Source organism: Haliotis cracherodii, unplaced genomic scaffold (genome assembly GCF_022045235.1).
Source record: "Haliotis cracherodii isolate W230 unplaced genomic scaffold, xgHalCrac1.p SCAF_6, whole genome shotgun sequence".
Classification (NCBI taxonomy): Eukaryota; Metazoa; Mollusca; class Gastropoda; order Lepetellida; family Haliotidae; genus Haliotis; species Haliotis cracherodii.
This window is the reverse complement of record NW_027266319.1, coordinates 34,557,575-34,581,196: the sequence shown is the minus strand read 5'-3', so window position 1 is coordinate 34,581,196 and position 23,622 is coordinate 34,557,575. Positions and strand designations below refer to the sequence as shown.

The window sequence follows — 23,622 nt, the reverse complement described above, 5'->3', positions numbered from 1 at the left end:
GGGATGCAACGATGCAGGAAATTGATGCATCATGACTGAGAGCGCAGGTGACAAGAAATGAATAGAGTTGAGGATCATTAAATTATATTTATGACAACTGATGTCCATGATTACAAGATTTAGAGAAGCAGGTGTGTAAATGTAGTCTGAGTCAGCAATAATCAATTCATCGGCCTGTAAATGATTGAGTCTGGACCAATCAAACCAGTTGTTTGGGCAAACAGTCCACCATGTTACACAGCGTGTCCACCAGATCATACCTCCAGGAAACTCCTACGAAAAGCATGGACCTGTCCTGACCAAGTTGGTTGGTTTGTTGTTTAACACCACATTCAGCAATATTCCAGCTATATGACGGCGGTCTGTGAATAATCAAGTCTGGACCAGACAATCCAGTGATTGACATCATGAGCATCGATCCATGCAATTGAGATCGATGACAAGCATCAACCAAGTCAGCGAGCCTGACCAGCCAATCCCATTAGTCGCCTCTTACAAGCATCGTCGCCTTTTACGGCAAGCATGGGTTGCTGAAGACCTATTCTACCCTGGATCTTCATGTGTTTGTCCTGACCAAGAATGGCATGAGTTATAAACCCAAACATGCCTAGTCCAGCTTACTACAACCAGGCACCACCACACCCAATGTCGAAGTCTAAACCATTTGTTTAGTTCTGCTTTTGAAGCAAAACAAGTAGGTCATCCTTGCTAACTTAGACTTATCAAGTCTCCAAAAATGAATAATTTTGATAGAAACAAGCAACTCCATTTAATTGAAAAGCAACTCCAGTGAGATGGGGGATTCAGAACCTGTGGAAAATCTAGACTTGCTTCATTTTGGGATTTAGCACTACCATGAATTTGAAATTTACTCGATTCTGATTGGTCAATCAGAGGCTTTTAAATCACAATAAACCCCCTCTGATTGAAACAATGGTTTGACGGCCGCATCACCGCTGAAGCTAATATTTATAGAATAGTACTATTTTCAGTCATTGTCGGTAGGCATATTTAAATAATTATATCTACAATTACAGGACAGGATGTGTGGCAATACATTCTTCGCTAAATTCAATGCGCTAAATTTGACATTTGATTCCAAATTCAATTTAGCGCGGTTAAATCTACAGGTAACCTAGCTCTACATTGAAAACACAGCATGTTTATCTCCTAATTCAGGAATGTTAGACAGACTATTGCTAACTGCACACATTATTTTTATTACAAAAGTGAAAAAATCCCAATTCCCAAAGTAACATTTGAACTGCTAATCCATAAAAGGCCAGCCTCATTTTCTATTTCCTGGTTTACTGATATTATAAGAAAAAAAAGATAAAATTCATTTCCTATTTTATTCTTCAAATGTTATCAGCATATGCTGCCTATTGTGCAGTACTGGTTGGGGTGATCCTGCAGTTTTTGCAGCTAACTATGTTTTATTGATAACCATTTGCAATGAACATACAAACATGCATTTTGAAATTTAAAAAATATCAATTTTCAGAATTTTGTTTACAATTTTGATTTTTTAGGAGTGGCTGATGCATACACAAATTCCATAAAAGGAACAGATGGGCAGAAATACAATATCCACAGCTGATAATGTTGAGCAAATTCAATAGGGTTTTGAGTTTTAACATATTAGTACTCAAATCCATATCATTTACTGTAACAGTTTCTTAACTGCTTTCTGCTTTGCAATCTAAGTAAAGAACTGCTTCACTAGAATCCCAAGGAAAGATAGTGTCTTATGATGTATATAATTGACTAAGGAGGTGTGTGTGCGTGTGTGGGTGTGTGGGTGCGTGGGTGCGTGCGTGTGTGTCTTGAAACCACAAAAAAGTTAAATTTGTCAAAGATGGGGAGCAGAGGACAAACGTCATAAAGACTAAAACGTTTTCAATACTAGCTATGATGCAATCATATTCCCCTTCTACACTACTGTTTTCTGTAAATAATTTGTAATATACACAAGGAGATACAGAGTGTCATGTAAATCTATGGACCTAGTGCATACTTACAGATGACTTACAGATTGGTATAGAAGGGGGACAGGAGGAGCTGTTTTGAAGGGGGTGCTTAATATGGCGAATATGGTACCCCAGGAACTGGCGATGTCACGAGCTGGCCATCCCACTGACACTCTATCACACAAAAGTTAATGACATATCCCACCCCTGATCTGGTGCAATTCGGAAACAGAGTTCACTAGAATCCCAAGGAAAGATAGTGTCTTATGATGTATATAATTGACTAAGGAGGTGTGTGTGAGTGTGTGTGTGCGTGTGTGTGTGCGTGTGTGTGTGGGTGGGTGTGTGCGTACGTGGGTGTGTGCCTGCGTGCGTGGGTGCGTGCGTGTTTGTCTTGAAACCATAAAAAAGTTAAATTTGTCAAAGATGGGGAGCAGAGGACAAACGTCATAAAGACTAACACGTTTTCAATATTAGCTATGATGCCATCATATTCCCCTTCTACACTACTGTTTTCTGTAAATAAATTGTAATATACACAAGGAGATACAGTGTCATGTAAATCTGTGGACCTAGTGCATACTTACAGATGACTTACAGATTGGTATAGAAGGGGGACAGGAGGAGCTGTTTTGAAGGGGGTGCTTAATATGGCGAATATGATACCCCAGAAACTGGCGATGTCACGAGCTGGCCATCCCAGTGACACTCTATCACACAAGAGTTAATGACATATCCCACCCCTGATTTGGTGCAATTCGGAAACAGAGTTTGGCTACTTATACTCCACTTTTGACTCATTGCTATTGGATACCTTTGTTTAACATGTCCTTGATAGAGTTTGAGGAAATGAGCCGCATGACTGCTAAGAGACATCTAAAAGTTATTGTGTCACTGCAATGAAATGGTTATCTAAAGGATAAAGTAGTAACTAAATTACAATTTTCCCTTCTCTGCCATAAAAGGGACATTTCCACACATTTCCAGATTACCATGTGTCATGATCAGTATTATTCTAAAGTTCCAGTCTTATCCATATAAATATTCTCTACAGAAGTATTATTTTCAACAAATTGACTAGAGAAAGTATTTAGCTGCCTTATTGGTCTACATGCCAAGTTAAGTGGAAAAACAAAATAATGCTGTCCATGTCTTTAAAAAATCCCCAATCATCAAAAGGCACCAGTCCACTAGACTGACCTGTATGACAAGTTTCATCAAGACATATTCAACGGTTTTGGAGTTCTGCTCTGGAATGGGGCACTACCCTCATTTTAAGTACAAGTCAAACTTGTCATCACGAAAATATACATAATTTTAAACATTTTTAAATCCCACGTCATCAAAAGGCACCAGTTCATCACTAGACTGATCTGCATAGCATGTTTCATCAAGACATATTCAACGGTTTTGGAGTTCTGCTCTGGAAATAAGCACTAGCGTCATTTTCAGTTTAGATTCAACTTGTCGTCATTAAGGTATAATTTTATAAAAAGGCACTAGTTCATCACTAGACTAGAACTGTAAAGCAAGTAGCAGATTCATCAAGAAATATTCAATGGTTTTGGAGTTCTGGTCCTGAAATAAGCTCTACCTTCATTTCAAAGTTAAACTTGTTGTCATGAAAACATGAAACATATAAAAAAATAAAATAAAAAAAACACAATAAAAGGCACCAGTTCACCATTAGACTGATCTGTATACATGTAGTAAGTTCCCACAAGAAATATTCAACTGGGAACAGGAACGGGAACGGAAAATGAAAGGACAGAACCAGGGGGATTAAAATAATAGCTGACTTGCTAAATGAGATTGTTAGAGTGAGTGAGTGAGTTGGGTTTAACACCGCTTTAAACAGTATTCCAGTTATATCACGGTGTGTCAGCTTAATGTGGGAGGAAAGCCCGAAGTGATGCAGGTGTCAGACATTTACCACTTCGGTGAAACCCACAAGCACGGGTACAGTGCTGACATACCAAGAAACATAATCGGGGCAAACCGGGATTCGAACCCACAATCACAGGTTTCTGGCATGTCCAAGGGACGCAACTCTGCACAGCAAATCAAGGAGCCTTAGATGACTGGGCCACCCGTGTTACCCGAGATTGTTAGACATTGCTTGTAATAAACATCTACAACATTAATGACAGTTGATAATTTGGAAATTAACAACATGTACATTAATACATAAATACCATATACTGGCTGCACAAGGGCTGCAACATCAGCTGTGAAAACATAGCTGTGCCTACAACTGATGTGAGTATTGATTGACTCTGTGCTGATTGTAATAACAGTAGGTAATCAAGGTTCAACTGTAAGTGTACTGCAGTGGTAATGAGTGAATTACACGTTGGATTCACCATTCACCAACATGGAGTTTGACAGTGTGTTATCCACATAAGAATATGTGGACTTTAAGGTTGGTTTGGGGTGAAAAAGCAGTTCACTGTAGCCATTAATTTGTTACTTGCAAGAATTTAATAAAACATGCATACTATTGTGGGGACTTTTTAAATAGTGAGTGTGAGGTGGTTGAGTGGTTGAGTGGTTGAGTGAATGGGTGAATGAGTGGTTGAGTGAGTGAGTGGTTGAGTGAGTGAGTGGTTGAGTGAGTGAGTGGTTGAGTGAGTGAGTGGTTGAGTGAGTGGTTGAGTGAGTGAGTGGTTGAGTGAGTGAGTGAGTGAGTGAGTGGTTGAGTGAGTGGTTGAGTGAGTGAGTGGTTGAGTGAGTGAGTGGTTGAGTGAGTGGTTGAGTGAGTGGTTGAGTGAGTGAGTGGTTGAGTGAGTGAGTGGTTGAGTGAGTGAGTGGTTGAGTGAGTGGTTGAGTGAGTGAGTGGCTGAGTGAGTGAGTGGTTGAGTGAGTGAGTGGTTGAGTGAGTGAGTGGTTGAGTGAGTGGTTGAGTGAGTGAGTGGTTGAGTGAGTGAGTGAGTGAGTGGTTGAGTGAGTGAGTGGTTGAGTGAGTGAGTGGTTGAGTGAGTGGTTGAGTGAGTGAGTGAGTGAGTGAGTGAGTGAGTGAGTGAGTGAGTGAGTGAGTGAGTGAGTGAGTAAGTGAGTGGTTGAGTGAGTGAGTGAGTGAGTGAGTGAGTGAGTAAGTGAGTGTCAGTGAATCTCATTAGTAAGCTACAAAGACAAGCATGTGATATTAGAGATCTATTTCAGCATGAAAGCCCACAGGGACATCGCAAAGAGGCATTCTGGGCCGAAATAGTTTGCTGACATGCTACATCTAGATTTCAAGATTTAGTTGAATTAAGAGTTCAAACGACATGTTCTTTCAGTTTCATTTATCAGAGGAGAATTGTAAATGATAAGTGTCAACAAGCTTTCATTTTAATTCACAGTTAAATATTTACAAATTTCATTTGCTTAACAAACCCAGTAAGTCGTTCAAAGCTTCTTGCTTGCATACAATTAGTGAAAGATAGAAACTGAAAGAATCTGTGTTTGTTAAGCCGAATGTTTTGCTTTGGAAAACTTATTTCTTGCCCGTATGGATAGATGTACATATAGGATAGGCAAATAGGATGTCGGGTGTTGACGGCAATGTTGTGTATAACGTGACATAGTGCTTAATGACACGCCGACAACCCCATTCTGTTTGCCAGGTAAACAATGGCAGAAGCAAACATACAGGTAATTAGTAAACAGAATAAACAGGCTATTTCCTAACTAAAGTAGCCTTGCATGTATGGAGCATCAGCTTATAATATTCTCAAATTAGTTAACTACATATACTTTACATCAACAGATAAGATACACTAAGTTTTTTTAATAACATTTGAGTGAATAAGTATTGTTTTATGATGTTTGTTGCTGAGGGACACCAAGAGCTGGCTCGACACATAGAAACCAGATGTTGAGTTTTGTTTCATGCTGTTTTGAACAGTATTTCTATGTATTATGATGTGACAGCTTGAAAGCCTAAAAAAGTTGTTGGTGTTCAAAATTTATCACTTTGATGAAACCCACAAGCAGGGGTATGTTGCTGACTAACCTAGAAACATAACTGGGGCTATCTGGGATTTGAACCCATAATATTAGGTCCCAGGAGTTGTAAGTAAGCAAGTGTGCACCAGACAGACTGCTGTTATATGCTGGGAATACTGCTGAGTGCGGCGTTAAACAACAAACAAACAAAACAAGTTACGCCTAAGGGATGCCATCCTGAAGAGCAAGTCGTGGGCAAAGACGACTGGGCAAATCGTGCCCCCTAGAGAATTGAACCAGGCAATAAACACAAGACTACCCCCTCCCTCTTATCAGCTAAGTCACCATGCCTGACCACCATGAAGACAAGCATGGAATACTGGGGACCTATTCTTCCTCGTAAAACCCACATTGAGACAATCATGGGATACTGGGGACCTATTCTTCCTTGTAAAACCCACATTGAGACAATCATGGGATACTGGGGACTATTCTTCCTTGTAAAACCCACATGGAGACAAGCATGGGATACTGGGGACCTATTCTTCCTTGTAAACCCCACAGGGAGACAAGCATGGGATACTGGGGACCTATTCTTCCTTGGAAACCCCACAGGGAGACAAGCATGGGATACTGGGGACCTATTCTTCCTTGGAAACCCCACAGGGAGACAAGCATGAGATACTGGGGACCTATTCTTCCTTGTAAAACCCACATTGAGACAATCATGGGATACTGGGGACCTATTCTTCCTTGTAAAACCCACATGGAGACAAGCATGGGATACTGGGGACCTATTCTTCCTTGTAAAACCCACATGGAGACAATCATGGGATACTGGGAACCTATTCTTCCTTGGAATATCCACAGAGAGACAAGCATAGGATACTGGGGACCTATTCTTCCTCCTAAAACCAACATGGAGACAAGCATGGGATACTGGGGACCTATTCTTCCTTGGAAACCCCACAGGGATACAAGCATGAGATACTGGGGACCTATTCTTCCTTGTAAACCCACATTGAGACAATCATGGGATACTGGGGACCTATTCTTCCTTGTAAAACCCACATGGAGACAATCATGGGATACTGGGAACCTATTCTTCCTTGGAATATCCACAGAGAGACAAGCATAGGATACTGGGGACCTATTCTTCCTCCTAAAACCAACATGGAGACAAGCATGGGATACTGGGGACCTATTCTTCCTTGGAAACCCCACAGGGATACAAGCATGAGATACTGGGGACCTATTCTTCCTTGTAAACCCCACAGGGAGACAAGCATGGGATACTGGGGACCTATTCTTCCTTATAAACCCCACAGGGAGAGAAGCATGGGATACTGGGAACCTATTCTTCCTTGTAAACCCCACAGGGAGACAAGCATGGGATACTGGGGACCTATTCTTCCTTGTAAACCCCACAGGGAGACAATCATGGGATACTGGGAACCTATTCTTCCTTGTAAACCCCACAGGGAGACAAGCATGAGATACTGGGGACCTATTCTTCCTTGTAAACCCCACAGGGACACAAGCATGAGATACTGGGGACCTATTCTTCCTTGGAAACCCCACAGGGAGACAAGCATGGGATACTAGGGACCTATTCTTCCTTGGAAATCCCACAGGGAGACAAGCATGGGGTACTGGGGACTATTCTTCCTTGGAAACCCCACAGGGAGAGAAGCATGGGATACTGGGGACCTATTCTTCCTTGGAAACCCCACAGGGAGACAAGCATGGGATACTGGGGACCTGTTTCCATGGGTAATCTAGACCGGTTATTCTTTTGCACTGACAATGTACATATTTCCTGGAATCTCCATAGGGGCTGCCCAAGTCAACCAGATAAATCTACAAGTGCTGCCAGGGATGTCCTTACTGCTCTGACTAGTCCATCTGTGACAGACATGTCCTTGGTATGCCTGGGTTAATGGATCACTGGGGCAGATTGTATTTGTGATAAGCTCCTATGTCGTAACCACAGATGTTCTTTCATAATAAAAAATAACATGGAATGTGGACTCGAGATAGGGTTGCGTGTTAGGTGGCTTTTGATGAGAGAGTGTTGTGACAAGGGTGTTGACAAGGGGTATGGACAACTGTTGGTGACAAGGGGTGGTTACAGTGTTGATGACAAAGGTGGTGACATGGAGTGGTGACAAGTAGTGGTGACAAGGGATGTTGACAAGTAGTGGTGACAAGGGAAGGTGACATGTAGTGGTGACAAGGGAAGGTGACAAGTAGTAATGACAAGGGATGTTGACAAGTAGGAGTGACAAGGGATGTTGACAAGTAGGAGTGACAAGGGATGTTGACAAGTAGTGGTGACAAGGGAAGGTGACATGTAGTGGTGACAAGGGAAGGTGACAAGTAGTAATGACAAGGGATGTTGACAAGTAGGAGTGACAAGGGATGTTGACAAGTAGGAGTGACAAGGGATGTTGACAAGTAGTGGTGACAAGGGAAGGTGACATGTAGTGGTGACAAGGGAAGGTGACAAGTAGTGGTGACAAGGGATGGTGACAAGTAGAGGTGACAAGGGTGGTGACATGGAGTGATGATAAGTAGTGGTGACAAGGGATGGTGACAAGTAGTGGTGACAAGGGTGGTGACATGGAGTGATGACAAGTAGTGGTGACATATAGAGTGATGATAAGTAGTGGTGACAAGGGTGGTGACAAGAAGTGGTGACAAGTAGTGGTGACAAGGGAAGGTGACAAGTAGTGGTGACAAGGGTGGTGACATGGAGTGATGATAAGTAGTGGTGACAAGGGTGGTGACAAGTAGTAGTGACAAGGGATGTTGACAAGTAGAGGTGACAAGGGTGGTGACAAGTAGTGGTGACAAGGGATGGTGACAAGTAGAGGTGACAAGGGTGGTGACATGGAGTGATGATAAGTAGTGGTGACAAGGGTGGTGACAAGTAGTAGTGACAAGGGATGTTGACAAGTAATGGTGACAAGGGAAGGTGACAAGTAGTGGTGACAAGGGTGGTGACAAGTAGTGGTGACAAGGGTGGTGACATGGAGTGATGATAAGTAGTGGTGACAAGGGATGGTGACAAGTAGTGGTGACAAGGGTGGTGACAAGTAGTGGTGACAAGGGATGGTGACAAGTAGAGGTGACAAAGGAAGGTGACAAGTAGTGGTGACATGGAGTGATGATAAGTAGTGGTGACAAGGGTGGTGACATGGAGTGATGATAAGTAGTGGTGACAAGGGATGGTGACAAGTAGAGGTGACAAGGGTGGTGACATGGAGTGGTGACAAGGGATGGTGACAAGTAGAGGTGACAAAGGAAGGTGACAAGTAGTGGTGACAAGGGTGGTGACATGGAGTGATGATAAGTAGTGGTGACAAGGGATGGTGACAAGTAGAGGTGACAAGGGTGGTGACATGGAGTGATGATGCATAGTGGTGACAAGGGTGGTGACAAGGATGGTGACAAGGGAAGGTGACAAGTAGTGGTGACAAGTAGTGGTGACAAGTGAGTGAGTGTGTGAGTATGGTTTTACGCCGCTTTTAGCAATATTCCAGCAATATCACGGCGGGGGACACCAGAAATGGGCTTCACACATTGTACCCATGTCGGGAATCGAACCCGGGTCTTCGGCATGACGAGCGTACGCTTTAACCACTGGGCTACCCGACCACCCCAGTGGTGACAAGTAGTGGTGACAAGTAGTGGTGACAAATAGTGGTGACAAGGGTGGTGACAAGGGTGGTGACAAGTAGTGGTGACAAGTAGTGGTGACAAGTAGTGGTGACAAGGGTGGTGACAAGGGTGGTGACAAGGGTGGTGACAAGGGTGATGACAAGGGTGGTGACAAGTAGTGGTGACAAGGGTGGTGACAAGGGTGGTGACAAGGGTGGTGACAAAGGTGGTGACAAGGGTGGTGACAAGTAGTGGTGACAACTAGTGGTGACAAGTAGTGGTGACAAGGGAAGGTGACAAGTAGTGGTGACAAGGGAAGGTGACAAGTAGTGGTGACAAGGGTGCTGACAAGGGAAGGTGACAAGTAGTGGTGACAAGGGTGGTGACAAGGGATGGTGACATGGGATGGTGACAAGTAGTGGTGACAAGGGTGCTGACAAGGGAAGGTGACAAGTAGTGGTGACAAGGGTGGTGACAAGGGATGGTGACATGGGATGGTGACAAGGGATGGTGACAAGGGTGGTGACAAGGGAAGGTGACAAGTAGTGGTAAAATGGAGTGATGACAAGTAGTGGTGACAAGGGATGGTGACATGCAGTGGTGACAAGGGGTGGTGACACGGGGTGGTGACAGGGAGTGGTGACAGGGATTGGTGACAAGGGGTGGTGAAATGGGGTGGTGACAAGGGATGGTGACATGCGGTGGTGACAGGTAGTGGTGACAAGGGATGGTGACAAGGGATGGTGACAGGGAGTGGTGACAAGGATTGAAGACAAGGGTGGTGACATGGGGTGGTCACACGGGGTGGTGACACGGGGTGGTGACAGGGAGTGGTGACAAGGATTGGTGACAAGGGGTGGTGACATGGGGTGGTGACAAGGGATGGTGACAAGGGATGGTGACAAGGAGTGGTGACAAGGGATGGTGACAAGGGATGGTGACAAGGAGTGGTGACAAGGGATGGTGACAAGGGATGGTGACAAGGAGTGGTGACAAGGGATGGTGACAAGGGATGGTGAAAAGGGATTGAGACAAGGAGTGGTGACATGGGATGGTGAAAAGGGATTGAGACAAGGATTGGTGACATGGGGTGGTGACAAGGGTGGTGACATGGGGTGGCGACAAGGGATGGTGACAAAGGATTGAGACAAGAAAGTACTGATACTAGACATTGGTTATTCTAATGGCAGAGAAATACACAGGCCAGCCCATTAAAGACAGAGATGGTCCTTCTTTAAGAATTAGTACTGATACTACACAGAGGTTGTGCCAATGGTTGAGAATTATACAGGCCAAGCCATATATGACAGAGATGGTCTTCTTTTAGAGACAGGACTGATACTGGCCGACCCATATAAGACAGAGATGTTCTTCTTTTAGAGATAGTACTGATACTGGCCGACCCACATAAGACAGAGATGGTCCTATTAAGAAACAGTACTGGAGGTGTTGAATACAAGTCAGTCCTGAAAGCATTCTCCTTGCCTTGACAAGCACTTGTATACAATTCAGCGTAGGAAATAAAGTGTGACATTTAGAACAGTGAGGAGTTGTTGTCAGGCTGGAATAATTAAGCTGGACATATGACACATGAGAACTGATGTTTTACAGCATTACAGCGTTGCTTATTTGCCTATTTGAGCCCAGGTGACGATGTTTGTTCACTATTAGTTATTTTACCTGGGTCCACAAGCCACACACCCTGAGTGTAAATCATTAGAGCTGACTAAACAACAGACATCCAGAATGATGCAGAGAATATTGTGTTGTCCTTATTTGCTGTGGACATCAGTCCCAGATTAAAGAAACACTAGCCTGTCAGTGTAAATGGGTAATTGATGTTTGTTGATGATGTGCTAATTGTCCAGTCTGTGCCAACTGAGCCAGGGTCTCACATATGACTGTACATGCCGGGACTACTTTCAGACCAGGTTTCATCGCAAATCCTGATTGAAACTGCTGTTTATCTTTACAATCAATAATTTAATATAAATAATTTATCACAATGGTCGATAGAGAATCTTGTTTCACAAATTTACCTGTGACTCCAAACCTATCAATACCTCTGAAAGTTACATAACACCTTTCCCATGTTTATCTTTACGATCTGTCTCAACATTTACCTGATGATTGCCATACAGTCTTTTTTTGGGGTCCCTTTGTATAAAAGACATATATAGAAAAAACATTTCAAGACACAGCATGAGTGAGTGAGTATGGTTTTACGTCGCTTTTGGCAATATTCCAGCAATATCACGGTGGGGGACACCAGAAATGGGCATCACACATTTACCTCTGTCGGAACTGAACCCGGGTCTTCAGCGTGGCGAGCAAACGCTACCCGACCCCCCCAGATACAGCATGAATCAAGCCATGGTATTATTCAGTTATGCTCTATCAAAGAATCTGTTCCTTATGCCATATACGTGTAAGAACTGACCAAGCATCAGATGGTTACATGTGATTTGGCTGATCGTTCGGCATCAAGCCCATTGAGTACTGGAGACCTATTCTTCCCAGGGATCGCCATCAAGCACATGGGTACTAGGACCTATCCTACCTGGGATTCCCTTCAAGAACACTGGGTAGATAAGTGTCTGAGCCCCACAAATGAGTGTCATGGGGGCTTGATGACAAATAACGAGCAGGGTAACTGTTACTAGCATGACCTCACTATGGTCAGCTCTAAAGACAAAAAGTGGGCATTAGGAGCATCTTCTAACACTGAAGCCCAATATGGATTAGATATGCTAAGGAAACTGTATGTAAAACAATAATTACATCTTATTGTAGCTGAAATTCCAGGGGTCAACTTGTGTCTTTGTCCTTGGCTGTGTTTGCTCCTGTTCTTCCTCCTTCACACCTAGCTGTACCTGTGTTCCGTCAGCAGCCTTCTCATCTTTGGACCGATATTTGTTCTTCCTGGCATCCTTCTCGAGTGCCTGCTTAAGCCCTCCATGGTGGAAGAACTCAAGGGAGGTGTCTCTGCACCAGTCTATGCGTGACTCTGGCTTCTTGGACCAATGGTCCAGCGCCAGATGGTGCATGGCATCCGCATACTGTGCCAGGACCTCCTTGTTCTGGCAATGGTCATCCCAGATCTTAGCATAATCACCATTATCTGTATAAAATATAGGAAAGACATGATAAATGGAAGAAACTTTCTGCCTGCATAACAGACAGCTGTTCAGGCCTATTTTTCTTATTTTCTTTTGGGTTTATGGTTCCTCTGACCCAAAATACGAAGAAAAAGGTGATAAAAATATATCAGAAAAATTGTCAATATTTACAAATATATTTATCACTGCCCAACCCAAAACATTTTATGTAAGAATAAAAAAGTCAACTCAAATTTGCAATAAAAATTCGCAACTTTACAGAAAGAACTTGAACTTGAATTTCATGCTTAATCTCCAACTGTGAATAGGATGCAAAATATTGCATCCTGTACGCACAAGAATTACCATATTCGACGTAATAAGCGCCCTGCTCTAATAAGCGCCCACGGCGATATTTTCTGATATATTGGCTTGTGAACAATCCCAATTAGCACCCCTTCCAATTGATCAATGTACACAGGACTTATCTATTCGTGTATAATATGTATGTTATATGCATTTTTAATTATGGGAAATGAAATTCTGGAAAAAATATATCTGTCGTATATAAACTTATCAGGCTGTCAGCACAAACCACGAAATTTACGATCTTTCAAAACTGTTGTTTTTCGACAAAAGAGTAATGTTGTTTGGACCATGGGAACTAAATCTCTATTTCGCTAATAAGTTCTGCAATATAAATACATATAATTTCAGAGTTTTGACAGTCCATGTCAGATGTCCTTCACTAAAACATTAAATTTCAATGCAAACAAGGAAATTACAGTTAGTGATAAACATCTACCCATATAAACTGAACTTGGTGCAGTCGTCATCCTGGGACCCCCATTTTTATGCCTGGGACCCCCAATTACTTTGTGAAATAATCACATGCAGGGCTAAAAAAATGTCTTAAACCAAACAGGGCAAGAAGATAATTTTTTTACTCTTCCTTGCAACAGTTTGCGTCCTTTTAAATTTATCAAGTTTTATGTTCTCAGTTTTCATTACCATTTTCTGTGATTAACCTTTGGGTTGAGGATATTTACGACAGACAGTACAAAATAATTCACAGTCACTGCCATCTATATACATCTGTTTTTAAAAAAAAATTGTTTCTTCAGCATGTTTGGCAATACAATCATCTTTTTTTTGTCAACCCCACAATCTCCCATTAAAAACTGTCCTATATCAGTCATTTCCCTCACGAAGTCATACACTTTCACTTTGGCATTTGCGTGTCAGTAGCAAGGCGCTTACGACAAAAATAATAAATATTAATACCTCCCTTTAAAATCTAGTTTCAAGACCTGCTGCACAAACGCACTTTCTTTATTTCCTTTTTTAACAGACAGTTGCCAAGTATACCATCTTACATTAATATGTAAGTGACTTGTATTATATTATTAGTACTGAGAATGTACGAGATATGAAAACATATTTTAGCATTATATATTGAAAACGATTAGAGTATGTGAGCGAGTTGGGTTTAACGCCACTTTTAACAGTATTCCAGTTATATCGCGGCGTGCCAGCTTAATGTGGGAGGAAAGCCCGAAGTGATGCAGTTCTCAGACGTTTACCACTTCGGTGAAACCCACGGAAAACGATTAGAGACGAATTGATACGATTGAAGTATGTACTCATCGGGAAGGACGAGTGTTTGTTTAATTCTTTCAAACCCGGGAGATGATGCCACTTGTCAATACGAGCGGACGAGAAGATTTTGCGAGCCCTGACTTGACATCGTCAGAACATTGATAAAAGCGAATTATTGACAGATCATTGACTAATCACTCCATCACAGTTGTCATACCCATACTTTATACTATTTCATCTGTCTTGACAGAGAATAATGCCGAACAATAGGCAGGGGTTACCATCTTTTAACGTTTTTTGGTATGACACAGTCAGGGATTGAACCAATGACCTTCCACTTTCTGGACACACATTCTTTCAACTAGCCAACGGAGGCGGTCGCAAATTTAGGAGTCAAATAAAGTGTGGTGCATCTGAATAAACAATCACGACATGATGCAGTTCCTAATTTCATATGGCCTTTCCAACACCTACTGCTCCTGAATGAATGCAATGGAACGTAATATTACTAATAAAATATTCAGTTTTTCAATACAATGTCCTGATTTCATAAATATTAACTAATGTCAGCACTAAACCTTCCAGCACCAATCATCATATCAAACTGATCGGGGTTTTACATGAAGCAGGAATCCGGAGTATTTGATGAGATTTTTATTCAAAAATACTCTGAATCATGTTTTTGCTGTAACATAATTTAAACAACGTGTTCTAGTCCCTATATATGAACCTGAGGTAGTCATAAATATTTTAATTTAGCTATTGGTTTCAACATTAACTCAATATTGTTTATCTGTTCATAAGCTCTTTGACTCCACAGGATGCACGGACCTATATAGGTCCTTGGAGGATGTAAATGAAAGATAAAACATTTTACTTTAAAGTTATTTTTGATTCAAAATTTTGTAGACTGATAACAGCTCATGAATAAATGTGTAATTAATCTCTCTAAACTATGATCATTACTCCATAAAAATGCAGAGAGTCAAGATGACACAGAAAGCTTACATATTATACTTGGCATGAAATTTTGAAACAAATTACTTGTGAAAGTGTTACAAATATATACGGGTACACACACACAAATATTTACTTTAAAAACAAAATATATAAAATGGTTGCGTGCATCACGGTTTTGCTCTTAGCCAGAAATTAAAGTATTGATATTCAGGTATGGCTGTCCATACTTTTTTCTGAGTTTCCCATCTCCCGCCTGTCACGAATTCTCATTCTGACATGAAATATATAAGATTTTGCAAATCAATTTTGCCCTTGGCGGTGAAACATTCTGTCCCTATGGGATATAACAACACTACTTACAAATTATTATCTTGATTTAAAACATGAAGAGATTTGGAAAATATCTGTAGACACCCAGTTGACTGTAGAATTGCTTTGCAAATCCTGCAATCCACCTAAATCTGCACAGCAGTTTACGAAAAGGATGTTTATTTCATGATGCGATTTTGATTGGACTATGTATAGACTTGTTAGTTCAGCCAAAACAAAACTCCAAAATTCCAGCCTAGACTTTTATATCTCCCTTGCCTCGGAAAGCTGCCCCGTCTTGTTGGCTGAGGTAAGAGAGGAGAAACACGTAAAAACATATGGCTGGCCTAATATAGTTAAGTTAACAAAATTGACTCAACACTACTATGATGTAAGTAAAGGTCTATGCTACTAAAGTACTCCCATTTGATCTGTATGATGATATTTCTTTATCACTCCCAATAGTCAGTGAGGGAGTTTGATTTTATGCCGCTTTTAGAAATATTCCAGCAATATCACGACAAGGGACACCAGAAATGGGCTTCACACATTGTACCCATGTCGGGAATCGAACCCGGGTCTTTGGCATGACGAGCGAACGCTTTAACCACTGGGCTACCTGACTGCCCCCAGTGGCAATAGAGTAGGGCTGTAATGATACACTTCATCGGGACACATATCTTGATAGTAAGGTCACGATATGATGCATGTGAGTGAGTGAGTGAGTGAGAGTGAGTGAGTGAGCTGGGTTTAACCAACCAACCAAACAACCAAGTCATCTAGCCTGACCACCCAATCCATTTGGTCACCTCTTATGACAAGCATGAGTTGCAGAAGTCAAATTCTAACCCTGATCATCACATGGGGCTAAAAATGAGTGAATGTTATTTTCACAGTGGCCTGCAACTAACAGAAATCTTGGGGGGGGGGGGGGCAGCAATGGTTGATAGAGCAACAACTCTGGAAATTGGGGTATGATGGCACACAACCCCTCATTTTGCCCAGCTCTTACTGCAAGCACTGGGAGTCGCAGACCTATTCAGTCTATAATCCCAGGTACCATACTTTTTACATGTGGAAACACCCACATTTAAGGCTTGGACTATCGTAGCCATTAAGATGATATGTAACAGACCCTACATTAATGGAGTGAGACAAAACAACAGTAAAAACTTAAAGATTACTAATACAATAAATCCACTTTTGAAAGAGATATTTTCTTTTTTACCTTTCCATGATACACAAAACTGGTTCTCATAATGTGTCAAGTGTATATTTAAAAAGAAGGACATATCTGAACATCCCTATTAAACACACCAACACTGCTAACTTAAGGAAAGTGTTGATAATTTATCAACACTCCATTGAGAGATTTATGCTTTTGTTGCTACAAAGCAGAATCCAGTAAAATTATGTGTCCGCTGCAATTTGAGTAGATACTGAAACCCTAAATGTACATGAACACCTTATGACATTTTATTGATGAAATCATTCTTGAAAAAGACGTGTGATTTATTTGCAACAAAATTCTGAATTAACATTGATTGATTGAATAAAATACATTTATTTAATTTGTCACCAAATGAATGCTGTTGTTACGTCGGCTGTCACAGTTGTAATGGTGGATCTTTGTGTTTGAACACACAATAAACCTGTGATATCACAGATGAATCAATACTTAGTTAGCATATTTGTCTGGTCATTACGCTCTATACAGCGTGCAAAGGTGATTGACTGAGTGAGTTGGGTTTAACGCCACTTTTAACAGTATTCCAGTTATATCACAGCGAGTCAGCTTAATGTGGGACGAAAGCCCGAAGTGATGCAGGTCTCAGACGTTTACCACTTCGGTAATACTTAAATATTGAACTGTAAGGTTCTTCAAAGTTACAGTTTTAAAATTTAAAAAGTCTCTAAGTTACAGTTTGTGTCTGTTTTCATAACATACTTTCAAATAAATTAGTTTTAGTTTTGCCTATTGCAACATTTGCATCCCATCCCTGAACTGCAAGGTCATTTAAACATAATCCTGATGTCCAATTATAATATTTAGCCACAGGGCTCTGTAGCTCACCTGAATTTTTCTATAATATTATACTAGATCAGAGGTGAGGTGAAATGGGGTTTAAGGTTGCGTTCAAGACTATTACATGAATTCCCCGCTCAGTCACAGTATACTGTTTTAGTCCTTTAATGCCAAACACCAGACAGGGTAACAACAAGTACCATCATTCAACATGTTTTGGTATTATGCGGCCGGGGATCGAACACACGATCTTGCCCTCTCCCGTCAGATGCTCTACCACTAGACCACGGAGACGGCCTACTAGATCAGAAAGGTCACACAAGTGCAAAGAAGGATCAGACAAAGAAGATAACAGAAGTCTCTACTTAACAGACATCCTCACAGCATGTTCATTTGACGACACAACAATACATGCATAATTGACGACGTAGAGGGCCAACATCTCATGTTCATCATCACTGCTGTGGCAACACATAGAGGTCAAAAGTTGGAAATGTGGCAAATATCACAGAACAGCAAAACAACAGCATGTTGTTAGTCATACCACATAACTGTGTTTCAAATCTAACAATGGTATATGCAGATATCATAGAGCAACAGGTAAAAATTACAAATTCAATATAACAGCCATGTTTATAACAAGATCAGAATTCCATGTTTATAACAGGATCAGAATTCAGTGAGGAATCATAGAGACAACATTGCTGGAAATCAGAGATAAACTTGAGCTTGATTAACCCAATTGTTTCAGAGGAGATGTCGAAAATAAAGTAAAACTAGACACATTTGGATATGTGAAGGTCAAAGGTTGTACAGGGGTCATAAATATAATTATGCACAAAAAACATGCATTTTATGCTACTCTGCATTCCACATAATAACTGCAGTTCAAAGGTCATGATGATACGTGCAAAATGAAAAAGTCTGCAAAAATGACATTTAGATAATTAGAATATGGCTGCCCTGGTGGCCATGTTTGAAATCGTATCACACAATTTCAGCTTTATGAACCCAAAGGTTTTAGAGGAGATGTTTTGGATGCATGTTGTGCTTAGCTGTTGGTCATCATATATGAATTGATTGGTATTTTCAAAAGGTGTAGAAGTAAAATGATAGTATGGTGTACAATGTTGTTGACCGGCCCTGGTTTAAGTTTGCACTTCATGCTTTTCTTCACTAGGATAGATTGTAGTGAGGATGTTCAATCCCAGGCATGAAGTCAAACACTAGGACTCTTTCCAATCAATGTAAAAACCCTGAGTTTAAAATTACAGTGTTTAAATGATAAAAGACAACAGTCATGTATTAATTCCTGCTTAGGTGAGGTGAGAGGAAATTAGGTTTAATGTTGTATTCAAGATAATTGTATTTATAGCAACATGCATACATGCCCCATATGTCTATGCAGTCAGGTGAGTTAAGAAAGGTTTGCCTATAATAATATTCATATATTGTTTACCTTCATGAGTAAAATCAGAGTGTATAACACAACTATTTTTATCTGGGTGCCTTAACAGCCTTTGCACTAATCTAAGCACTAAGATGATTATTAACTTTCATACCTTAACAGAGACTTTCGACAGTCATAATGCTAAGATTGTTTTGTACAACGTCACTCTGGCTGAATGCAAACATATCAAAGATCACATGTACTGACACAAGGTAACTATTACACTGATGTTCTCAAATGCTTGTGTTTGACTGTTTTCTCCTTGCCAGGGAAGCTGTGGTATAACGGTATTTAGTGACCTGGGATATTCATGCCTGCTTATTTTATAGCATGGTTGTCCAATAAAACAAGCTTGCATCCCCCCATTTAATTGCACAGTATCTATATCATGAACAAAAACAGGGCTGGACAAACTATTAGTGGATTTAATTTATTTAATGACTTCATACCAAATATAGTACAGCATATTTCAGACCATGTAAACTCAGGTTGAATCAGGATGTAAAACATTTTTTATATCAAAAACAGCTAAAGACATTCAGTGCAAATGTAGGCAAGGGTAATTAAGCGTGTCAATATCCAGTTGAGAAACTTTGACTGCAGTTTAAACCATGATTTCAATTAAATCATCAAGAACATCTTGCACAGTTCCATAGCCATACTGTCTTCAAACTTTCAAGCTACAGTGATTTCTATAAGAGATAAAAGGGTAAATACTGGCAACAGGAAATACTTTTAGGTTTTCATATCATATGACATTGTCATTACAATAGGAGGACATACCACTGAACAAAACGGTCTGTACAAACTGTATGTAGCTAAATGGTAAAGTGTCATTATTATTATCCATAAATTAAATGAGACTACGAAAGGGCTACTGATTCAGTAGATCTACCTGGACATGACTGTACGGGAATTTGCATTGTTGTCAACACAAAATGTGGACTATATTTCACAAACGATGTGCTTTATTCTGTTTGACACGGGGAATAACACCGGCCAACAGATAATTTCAAACATTTATTTGGTTTAGTAACGAAATACCTTATTCAGCATTTTCTGTTTATTATCGTCAACTCACTTGCTTTGAACTTTTTTCTGAGATCGGCATGAACGCCTTTCACAAATCGTGCTAATCGTTTATGTTCTTCTTTGTCATCTTTTTCTGCAGCTGGATTAGTGGCTGCCATCGGTTATTTTGCACTGTACATAAATTATAATGATATCATTTTGCGCTGGTGAACGAAATTGTCAAACCGGAATGTACGATCAGCTGAGAAGAGGAAGTCCACACAGACAAACTTCAACGCCACCTGGCGGTATAACAGAGAACTGCTCGTCCCTTTAAAAATGTCGTCTGCTCGAGTCAGCCATTTAAATATAAAATTAGCTTTAAATGCTACTGTTTCACTAGAGAATGCATTTTGCATTAACTAGTGATATGCAGTAGTTCTATATCCTAGATATACCTTAACCTTTTTAGCTCTCATCATAATAATTCAAAATTATTTGATATTTAATCTATTAATATTATAATTGCAAGTGGGAAAGAAAAACGCAGAACGGCTGTCAAATCGTACGTTAAAGTTAAGAATCTTTAAATGATTTAAGTTCTATAACGGTACACTTATCAGAAGTAGATCTAGTCACATCATTATCTTGCCCTATATATGAAAATCATTCATTGTAAGTCCAGATAAAATCACCATCTTTGAATACACTGCTTACTACTTATTATTTCAGTTTTGCCATAATTATTCAAATATCCACCGAAATCTCGCAATAACATGGTTCTCCATCGATTAGTGTGCGAGAGACGTAGCCCATTTCCATACTATCTCATTGTTTGTTATTTTCTGTTTACACAGCAGGTGCTTGTGACGTCACTAGGGCGCCCTCTAACGTCTTAGAACAACAATATGTCGATTCGCGGTCAGAAAATAGGTCCAGTCAAAAACAATTAAATCACTGAAAAGCTGAATATATTGAACACTTGTAACAGAAAAGAGTCTCATAAATACAACATAATGATTCTTTTCGATACAGATTGTCAATAACCGTTGTTTTTACTCTGATTCGGCGTGCGCGGATTGATATATTTTTATTTACGGCGGCGATGTGTCCGCTCTGTGTTGTCTTACAGAGAGAAAATTAGACTATAACTGCTGGGTTTTGAGCGTGGCATTGCAGATAAAAGGTGAGAAAATTCACTTTTCTTATTAAAATGAAAATTGCAATATTCACTTTTATTCTATGTCACTTTTATGGAATGACATTGGCGACTTTTGGAGAATGTGGCCTTGTTGTTAGCCGAGTCGTGGTTTCATCTGGTGATAAACAATTTGCATAGCAAATGAGCCGTCCTCTCTGAACTTTTCCCCGATTACGTAAAGTATACGCGGAAATTTGATAGGAAGTGTGTTTGAAAAGTGAATGGTTACTACCGGTGGCTTGTCGCTTGAATGGATGACATTGAAGGAATAAAATTGACGAAAGCGGGACAAAGGCAACCGGCCAAGATTGTTGATTTTGTCTTGGCAGCCATTACAGTTTTATAATAAACAAAATGTCCCGATTCCATTGCTATCGATCAAATGGTGGAAGAGCAGCGTTTTTTTCTCAACCAGATTTTCCATTCGTACGCATGATAAGGAACGTCACACAATTGATAACAGGACAACAGCATTGTTAGACATTTGGGGGATAGAAATAAACATTTTACTTGACAGCTTAGTCTCGCGCAGTTGAAGGGGACTGTCGGTTCCTGTAAACACGGACTGGCCAAGGATTGTCCAAGGTTAATGTTGTCAAATATCATATCATTTTATTGAAGAAATATGTTTGTATCATATTTCATATAGGTTAAAAAAATGACTTTCTGATTCGTAAGAAATAGATATTGAGAATGGAATTCTTCATTTAACGGGGTGGAAAATGCAACGACTCTGAGACGGCGAAGTAATTTGTGGGTCCGTATTTAATCATCAACGTAAGTCTACGAAACGAATTTATATGCCCTTCAAAGATAAAAATGTCTGAAACATGTGAAACAATGTATTTTTATGAATGGAACATTGACGATATGAAGTAAGTGAGGCCTGAAGCAAGTGGCAGATGGAATTCGTGACCAGCTTTTGTTTATTTATTTAGCAGGAAACCCATTGGGTTGGACCAGGGCTCGACTTAGCTACATTGCAATGACTAAATTTCGTTCTGTGTACTCACTAGCTGTCGCGAGGGTTGGTTTGAAAGGGCTGCTAGGCATTGCAGTGTCCCAGCTTTGTTGGGCTGTGGCGTGTTTACTTTGAGGAAATTTGTATTAAGATTTCCATTTATATGATTGGCACATGTATTTGCTGATTGTTATTTTTGTTTACCAATGGCGCGATTGCAAATGCCAGATGTGGGCGCTTTTATTGGGAGACTTTATCTAATGAAACCAGCATCTCGTTTCAGCACAGGGTCTTTGTGGCTCTACCAGTCTTCATAAAGCCTTTTCATATTTGCTGGCTATTTGTAAATATCACCAAATATACCCATGTTCGTCATGGGACTGGGCCTGTAATTGGTGTTTATTTAGGACCTTCTTTCGTGATAACTATTGGCTGTAGGTTTTCATGTTAACAACAATATGAAGAATCCTTCATTAGGATATAGTGCAAACTAAATTACAACCAATGAGAGAGTGCTAAAACTAAAAAAAATTAAAGATGTAAAGATTTTGATTACATGTAACTATTGTAAGTTACACTGAAGTGAGCCCATATGAACTTATTCATCATACCTGACAGTGACAAGCAGTTTCTAAACATTGAGGAATTTTTTGTTGGTCATGTCATTATGAAATATATATTATTATGATAAAGTTACGATAAATGAAACATAACAATAAATGTTAAATGATATGCATTGTGTTGTCATAAATTATTTTATCAATGAAGTCCTTTTGGGTGAAATCTTTCAATCAGCTATTTATGTTGTGAATTTTACCACATGTGCCCACTAAATGATTTATGTCTGTGTCAGGACGCATATTGTGTAAACCGACCCTGCCTTTATCCTCCTTAAGATCAGAATGGATTATGCTGCAATATCATTTCTGCCACATTTTGACTTTATAACTTTTTTATACGACAATTTTAAATTATTCCTTTTTATTGCTTCTGATGCAAAAATCCATCACTCATCTGGTATATTATTTGTTGAGCTTTACTCTCTCTTGTACCTACAGCGTATCAAGAGCAGTTATGGGTGTCTGCTATATATTTCATCCGTCAAGCATGACCACTGTCATTCAAAACATACAGTACACTACATTACTTTACAGAACCCTCATATTGTCTGCAAGGACCCTTAAAATTCAATTATTGGAGACATTTGTAAGGTAAAACCCTGTTTACGTTTCAGGTAATCTGACAGACCCATTGTCTTACTTGCAAACCAAATATTTGAATCCATGTTTAACAATTAGAAAACATTTGGATGTTATTGTTTCTGTAGCTATATATTAAATATATATACAAACAAACAACCTACATTCCTACCCATCTCAATCGCCTATCTCTTGGATCCATGTTACCGGGCATGTTAGTGTAATTTTCTGTAGCAATAGAGTGC

At 40.2% G+C, this 23,622-nt stretch overlaps 2 protein-coding genes across 3 annotated transcripts in view; one reads left to right on the top strand and one right to left on the bottom strand.

Annotated features, from left to right (window-relative positions):
* LOC139445761 (S-adenosylmethionine sensor upstream of mTORC1-like) overlaps positions 1-20,266 on the bottom strand; it is a 31,038-nt gene extending 10,772 nt beyond the window's left edge. Inside the window, exons 1-2 of the mRNA XM_071226973.1 lie at positions 20,087-20,266; positions 12,345-12,684 (exon numbers count right to left, since the gene is read on the bottom strand). Of these exons, the coding sequence (XP_071083074.1) occupies positions 12,345-12,684; positions 20,087-20,195 (449 nt within the window). The 5' untranslated portion in view covers positions 20,196-20,266. The remainder of the gene's footprint in view (positions 1-12,344; positions 12,685-20,086) is intronic.
* Positions 20,267-21,122: 856 nt separating this feature from the next.
* The window catches only part of LOC139446115 (forkhead box protein P1-like), an 86,686-nt gene continuing 84,186 nt past the window's right edge, over positions 21,123-23,622 (top strand). For both annotated transcript variants that reach the window (XM_071227394.1, XM_071227395.1), the window contains exon 1: positions 21,123-21,202. The gene's annotated coding sequence lies outside the window, so the exon portion shown is untranslated. The remainder of the gene's footprint in view (positions 21,203-23,622) is intronic.